The 7,536-nt window shown below is 52.7% G+C and overlaps 1 protein-coding gene across 2 annotated transcripts; it reads right to left on the reverse strand.

The window, feature by feature from the left end:
- Window positions 1-394: 394 nt before the first annotated feature.
- Window positions 395-6,042, reverse strand: LOC141918407 (uncharacterized). 2 transcript variants are annotated; one of them, XM_074812884.1, is made up of 5 exons: window positions 6,005-6,036; window positions 5,322-5,399; window positions 5,040-5,223; window positions 2,678-2,764; window positions 395-2,225 (listed from the first exon to the last, which is right to left on the reverse strand). In XM_074812884.1, exons 4-5 carry the CDS (start codon window positions 2,724-2,726, stop codon window positions 1,306-1,308), a joined length of 969 nt encoding a protein of 322 aa, XP_074668985.1. In that variant the 5' UTR covers window positions 2,727-2,764; window positions 5,040-5,223; window positions 5,322-5,399; window positions 6,005-6,036; the 3' UTR covers window positions 395-1,305. The 2 variants fall into 2 exon arrangements, with proteins under 2 accessions (XP_074668985.1, XP_074668975.1); XM_074812874.1 differs by lacking the exon at window positions 5,322-5,399 and having other exon boundaries at window positions 6,005-6,042.
- Between the last annotated feature and the right edge of the window lie 1,494 nt (window positions 6,043-7,536).

Consider the following 7,536-nt stretch of genomic DNA (forward strand, 5'->3'; position numbering starts at 1 on the left):
AAAGCACACTGTGATTTCTTCCCCTGTTTGGCTCCGTGGGTGGAACAGGCATTTCAGTATACGCTGCCATGTTCATTACAGGGAGTTCTTCCGCGCAAGAGATATTAACATCTTTGTTATTACTGCCAGTTCTCTCCTCCCCCGTACCAAGCAGTCCCCTGAGCTAGAATTCCTTTTAAGGACAGACTCCCAGTAGTAGTATTCTCCTCCACAAAGTGAAGAAGCTCTCTTCAGAGGTCAGTTCCTTCTGCTTTCTCAGAATCCTGCCTCCCCCATATTCCTTGGAAAGTCATTATTAAAGATGTCAAAACCACTTGCAAAAATATCACAGAAATTTGAGAAATCGGTGTCATAATACCCTCTTTGTAATCACGAACAACTCAAAACCACAGCATTTCAGTTAAAAAGTTTTATCCAAGAAAAAATGTTTAACATTTAATATAAAATCAAAGTCTGACATAGCTTATTTTTCAAATGTCATCCTTTTTCTGTTCATCAACTGACAATTAGAAGATCACAATTAAAAAAGTAATCCTAAATACTTTTAAAAGCCTTATAAAAACATTCATAAAGTGCCACCCACAAAAGCACCTAAACAAGAATCTGAGAGAAATACCTATTAGGATGTTAATTTACTTAATTCCTGCTGAGGACTAAGCTGTCAGACAGCAGCGTCATTTGTGGAACTGTCAACTTCCCAACCACAACCCAGCAAAAATACCATTCCACAGACATGGCCTCCGCAGAGCATCAGCTGGGCCCACAACATGTGGGGTTTTAAAATAAATAGATGCTAACACCACCTAAACCCAAGAATACCGGCAAGTGGGAGATGTCGATTCTAAGGGGAGCGATCATCCCAGGCTGTGGCCTTACCGTGAGGGAAATCCCAGACAGCTTGTAAGGAAAACAGGTACAGATTTTAGCTGGTTTTTACCGGGATAAAAATCACTCCCTGCTAGAAGTAACAGAAAAAGGCACTGATCCTTGGAACGTATCTTAAGTCCTCCTCTCTGGCTTTGAACGTACCATACTGTATAAGCACCTTTCTATTCCCCATCCCCAAAAGACAGGCTCAGGACACCGCAGTGAACACGCACTAGTTTGTTCGGCAGCGGCCTCCCTCTTTGCTCGAGTGTCTGGGCAGCGCTCACAAACAGATTTACCCGGAATAAAAGGGGACAGGCTCCGAGGGCTCCCTCCCCCCAAATTCACGCCCTGTCTGAGGTGTCCAGGAAGCAGCTGTGTGTCTTCCCAACACCAGAGAGCTGCCTACAGTGCAGACGGCCGCCTCCTCTCCACCAGCTACTCCGTATGGTGCTTCTGGTGGCGCACCAGCTGGGGCTGGAACCGAAAGCTTTCCCCACACTGGGTGCAGCGGTACGGCTGCTCCCCGGTGTGGATGCGGGTATGTTTGATGAGGTTGGAGTTGCCGCTGAAGCCCCGGCCGCACTGGCTGCATTTGTAAGGCTTCTCGCCGGTGTGGGTACGAGCGTGGTTAATGAGGTCAGAGCTCTGCCCAAAACGTTTGCCACACTGCCCACAGGCGTAAGGCCGGATGCCGTCGTGGGCTCGCTGGTGCTGAAGGAGGTGGGAGTGTTGGCTGAAGCTCTTCCCACAGGCTGGGCACTTGTAGGGCCGCTCGCCCGTGTGCATACGCTGGTGTTTGATGCAGGTGGAGCTGTCGCTGAAGATCTTCCCGCACTCGCTGCACACGTAGGGTTTGAGCCCGGTGTGGATGCGCTGGTGCTTGAGGAGGTTGGAGCTCTGGCTGAAGCTCTTCCCACACTCGGCACAGGTGTAGGGTTTCTGGCCCGTGTGGACCCGCCGGTGCTGGATGAGATGGGAGCTCTGGCTGAAGCCCTTGCCGCACTCCCCGCACAGGAACGGGCGCTCCCCAGTGTGCATTCGCTGGTGCTGGATGAGGTGGATGCTCCGACTGAAGCCCTTGCCACACTCAGAGCAGATGGTGGGCCGCTCTGCGCGAGGGGCTCGCCGTGAGGCTGCTGCCACCCTTCTCACCCGTCTTTTCACCAGGCTGATATCAGAGCAAGGCAGGTTTGCCTCCTCTTCCTCCTCACAGCCACCTTGCTGAGCCTCTGAGGAATCGCGCCGGCTTCCACGGCTGTCCCCCAGCTGTTCCTCTCCTCCTCTGGAGCTCGCTGCCAACACGTCCTGCAGATCTGCGCTTGTGAGGTGGTCTGGAAGGGGACTTAGCTCACCACCTGAAAAAAAAGTATGGCTCTAACTGTGATTCTTGCTGGGAAGTGGCACAGCAGAGAATGGGCAAGCTGTTGCCCCAGGGAGCTTGGTCTGCACTGTGTAGGAGAAGCAGTAAAGGGAAGACTGGGAGCAAATGGAAACCTAACTGCAGGAGAGGCTGTATGGCCTCATCATGCAACCCAGAGCAGACGTGCCACGAACAGCAGAGCCAAGGGCAATGCTACAGGTGTCTCCTTGCCTCCAAATATTCACATTTTGCCTTCTTAATATTCTGTCTTCTTATACATACTCTTAACAGCAGGCTGACAAGGGCAGGCGGTCTCCCTGCCCTGAGGGGGAAAGAGCAGGTCTTGATATGAGCTGCATGAAATAAAGTGGCTTAAATAACACTGAGGCAGCTCAAAGAGCATTTTGCTTGCTTTGTGTTTATAAGCTTATCTAACTTATTCCTCACCCATGTGTGTCTCCTCCAAGGCCTCATGATCTTGTTCTTCTTGGTCCATTCGGGCAGTCACGTCAGGTTCAGCAATCAGGAATCCTTCTTAAAAAGCAAACAAAAGTCATCTTAGTTGAATATTCATCAAGAGCTCGTCATATGTCTTAACATTTACTACCCCTGCTGAATATGGGGAACGAGCAGAGTTGCATAAAAGAATGGAGTGAACTGAACAACAAACATGGACATCCTGTGCACTGCTGAGGTACCTGGTGTCAGATACTTTCGTTAAAGGAGATTCCAGGTTGCCCCTCTTCTGATAAGCGAGATACATTAGGACATACAGCAGACATGCTGGACCCAGAACTGATTGACAGCAATCACACTTTGTGTAAACAAAGAACAAAACCCAGCCATACTTACATTCCTCTAATAATAACAGCCAAAAGACTAATTACTCTCCTAAGATTATTTTAAATGGAAAATGACTCTTTAGTCACCAGACCCTGATTTTCTCACTTGCTACCTCATCTCTTCTTTCTCCTCCAAGACTCTCGGGCTGAGGCAGCAAAACCCAACAAAACAGGCAGTTTCATGTCTTGTCTACTCTAGCTGGATTCTGTTGAGCTCCAACTGCCGTGAACGCAACTGTTGGGCAGGGTGCTCTTACAAATGCTATCAGCTCCAAAGAAAGAATTTTTCCTTCAGTGTTTACTATTTTAAGGCCAAAACCAGCCAAACAGTAAGCAACAGCAGTTAGCACTGAGAGGGCAGGCATCTGCAGGAAAATGCAGAAGAACAGAGAAAATACAATGGTAAGAAAAATCCCACTTTATTTTAAAAAGTAGTAATCAAAGATGGCAGGGAAAGGATACCATGTGGATGAATCTAGGGCCAGAGACTGACGTGCATCACAGCTAAAGCTGAGATCACTTATAGGAATATTTTTAAAGCAATTAAGGCATTAATTCCCCGCCCCCCCCCCCCCCCCCCTTTAATCTTTATAGTTAGCTACTACTAGTTTGCAGCACTTCAAAAATATATTCCCTGAACTGTGCTTCAAGCTACCAATCTCTCTGGACAACTACTCAAGCTCCAGACAGAACTGACTGACTGGACAGGTGGGCACTGGGGCAAACCAACACTGCAAACTGATGGGTGCCTGGTCCTGGACCACTTCATCCATCACCAACAGCTATTTAACGACAGGTAACAGGTAATAAGGGATTAGATAGTGTCAGAATCAAGGAGACAACTCAGATGAAGGGAACAGTTTTGGACATCGGATGCCAGTGATTACAAAGCCACCAGTCTTGAAGTCTTTTATTCTATGTGGCAAAGCTGGACAGAAAGAAAGGGAGCAAGCAAAAGAGAAAGACTGCAATCTTGAGCTGCAGAACCGTGAAGAAAAAAATAATCAGATAAGTAAAAAAGAAGCCTTAAAAGTTAATAGTCTGAGTCCCTACTTTAAATATTTGCTGAATGCTGAAGTGGACCACCCCTGCAGGTGGATCATTTCTGGCAGTTCCAAGCCGATATACAAAGGCAGGTTGCTTTCTGCAACCCTGCAGCTCTCAGGACTTTGCCACTACCGAGAATTCCTGCTGCAACGGTTTGGTTTGGTGGACCAAGCTATTGACATGCTGCAATATGTACCAGATGGCCCACCCCCAGGCTAGAGCAGGAGGAGTCAAAGCCCGCTCCACACATAGACCTTTCCCCCAGGCAGCTCACTGCGAACAGCAGGGTTGCTCTCTGAAAGCTGTCAACAAACAGGAACTTTGGAGGAGCAAATCCCTCAGCATTTCAGAGGTGGCACCAGCATCTGACAAATGTCCAACAATCACCAACCAGGGAAACATCTAAGCAAGCAGACAAAGCAGAAGGAAGAGTTCCCTTCTGGCCCTGAAAAAGTATCCTAGCTCGGGTCACCACTGACGCACTGCTGCTACGCTCAGATTCGCTACGGCAGTGCAGCAGAAAGCGGATAACCTTCATACAATTAACAGGCTAGTCTGGAGTAAGAGAGTTTCTTCCATTCCCCCGATCACACTCTGTGAAAGGAAAGAACAAACCTCATCAACAGAGGGGACATTCCTGCAGGGATTTCATCTGTTACCAGCAGAAGCATATCCTTGGGCATATCAGGTTATTGCTTGAATGTGGAAACCGAAACAGGAAGAACGTCTGTGTATGTGGAGGTGTGGGGTTACCGTAGGCAACACCCACAGCTTTACTAAACCAAGATAGGAAGGATAGCTAATGTGGACCTCCAGCAGGGGCTCTGCAAACATGCCACACTCTTCCTGGGGCCTTGGCTTTAAGACTGCGAGAGCATACATAGATTTTGTAGCTGAATCCTACAAGTTCTGTTCTTTACCTTGGCTACTTATTTTCTCTTCCGACCACTCAGCTCTGTATTCCTCCCATGGCTGTACCGAGCTGTGGAGGTTACGGGACTCATCCTAGTGCAGAGCTCCATGCTTTTGGCTTCTCACGCTCCTGAAGCGCTGTCAGGGGCGAAGCGCTCTCCGCACGATCATGCCAGGCATGGCAGCACAAACCTGCAAGTCAGAAGGCGGCGTTCAAATCTTCCTCTCCCCAATTGTTATCTGGGATAGATAATGCTTGCAGTAAAATCGAAAGGTGAAGGCATTTTTACCACAGAAAGCAGTTAATTATGCAGCTGCACACACTTCTCTTGGGTGTGAGGAGCGTCCCCTTCTCTGTACCCCCAGACCTGTGACGAACCACAGCGCTGGTCAGTGGCTGCCCTCCTGCTCAGCCCGGGGTGCTGGGGGGGGCGTGGGGAGACAGTCTCAGGGGGTACCCCGGGGAGCGCTGCCAGTGCACCCGAGGCCAGGCAGAGGGGTGTGCAGGAGGGAGCAAAATCACGGTGTTGTTTTGGGGAACAGGGATTTTCCACAGGGCAAGGGTGTAAAGCTGCCCGTCTGCAGCAGCGATCACAGGCAGCGGGTGGGAACTGGGGAGAGGTCCGCGGTGCTCTGCGGCCGGGGAAAGGGCTGGAAGGGGGCACAGGCAGGCAGGGGCGGCCACTGCAGCAGAGCGGGGTCTGTAGAAGGGGCACGCTGCCCCCCCCCGCCTCCTCCGAGCTGCGTTTCTCCTCCTCCAGGTAGCTCCTTCCTCCTCAGGGCCGACAGACAAAGGCTTAAAGCCCCTCTCCCGGGGCGGCTGCCTCCCCGAGAGCCGGCGCGGACCCGCGGGGGCTCCCCCGGCCCTGCCCCGTCCCCGGGCCGGGGGTGGGGGGGGTGCGGGAGGGAGGGAAGGAGGAAGGGAAGGAGGAAGGGAGGGAGGCCCGGCCCCGCCGTGCAGCGCCGCGCCTACCTGCAGGGCGCCCGCTCCCGCCCGCCGCCGGCAGCCGCTTCCTGCTCCGCGGGCAAAGGGCGCTTCCTGGGCGGGGCGGGAGGCGCGGGCCCGGCCCTGAGGGGAGGCGGGGGGGGGGGGGGCACCCCGCGGCCTCGGGCACCCCCCCGGACCCCCGCCTCGCTCTCTGCGGTGCTTACGGGGAGAGCGGCGCCGCCCCGGCCTGCCCGGGACCGGCACTCGGGGTGGGTTACCCGCCGCCGTCCCCGCTCCGGAGCGGTGGAGGCAGCAGCGTTCAGCAGGTTGCTGCCCGCGGGCAGGGCGCAGCGCAGGGTTTCGGAACAGCGGTGTTTTACGCAGGTTATTGTACTCGCTGAAGTGCTTTCCCTTGGCGCAGCCTGGTGCTTTGACACCCAAGTGCCAGGCTTAACTTGGGGGTGGAAGGGAAGCGGCTGAAGTGGGTGCGGAGAGCTTGTCTGTGGTGGAAAACTGGAGCCACAACAGCGCACCGCACCCCTGCCAGGCCGCCATGCCATGCAAGGTGGGAGAGGAGAGGGAAGTCGCGTTGTTCTGGAATTACTGCCTCATTTGGAGTTTCCCCAGGGGAAAGAAACGCACACGTAGTTTTACAACACGGTGCCTGCTCTCCTTAATTTCTCCATGCAACTCATACCTCGAGGGATGAAGGTAGATGACTACACATGTTTTCATGAAATGTAGGAAACCTGAGAGCTTAGGTGTGTAAGTGAGTTCTTCCCTCACATCAGAGTAGTTCTGCCCACACAGTAGGTGACATAGGGGTTAAGTTCAACCTCTGGAGTTCTGAACTCAGGCCTGGAGACCAGCAACTGCTGGTGCTGGAGAGCTGTTGCCTTGGGGTGCCCCAGCCAGTCCCCTCCCCAGGCAATTCCCGGCATGGCCCTGCACTTAGAGCGGTCCCCAACAGTGCTGTGCTCACCAGTATAAACCAGGCCATTCCACTGTGGTGCACGCACTGCGGCACAGGCCTCCAGCACTGTCCCAGCTGGCTGCTTTCTGGTGCGGCGTTGGGGTGTTCGTTCCCGTGGCCTCGCACGGTCAGAAGTCTGATCCCGGGGGGCTGCACCTCAAACCAGACAGGGACCGGCCATCTGTGAGACCACAGCTTTTCCTGCCGTGGTGACCTATATGTCTGACATCTTGCGGTGGTGACATTAGGGTTTCCTTGCCACCTTACCAGGGGACCGGGAGTGGGTTTGAACACGGAGGAAGCCACCCTGTGGCCACCGGCACAGGCAGGAGACAGCAGATGTGCTTCACGCGGCCGTAAGAAACGAGCAGCTTTTTCCCTTGGCCCCTATATCCCAACTGATAAATACACTGTCTTTCCAGGTGGTGGTTTTTTCAAGCCACGGCTTGCTCCAAGGTGATAATATAGAAAATTACGCAGCCTTTCTAGGAGCTAAACCACCCAAATACGTAGTATGTGCTTAGCAGTAGTACAAACAGGCTAGCCATGAGGTAAGGACCCAGGTGAGGGCACAGAAAGGAGTGGTTTTCCAGGAAACCTGGAA

Source organism: Strix aluco, chromosome 2 (genome assembly GCF_031877795.1).
Source record: "Strix aluco isolate bStrAlu1 chromosome 2, bStrAlu1.hap1, whole genome shotgun sequence".
Classification (NCBI taxonomy): Eukaryota; Metazoa; Chordata; class Aves; order Strigiformes; family Strigidae; genus Strix; species Strix aluco.

Coding starts and splice junctions, on each gene's coding strand:
- LOC141918407 (XM_074812874.1), bottom strand. CDS start 2,726: ATGGACCAAGAAGAACAAGATCATGAGGCCTTGGAGGAGACACACATG. Junction 2,226..2,677: donor CTTGGAGGAGACACACATGG/GTGAGGAATAAG, acceptor CTTTTTTTTCAG/GTGGTGAGCTAAGTCCCCTT.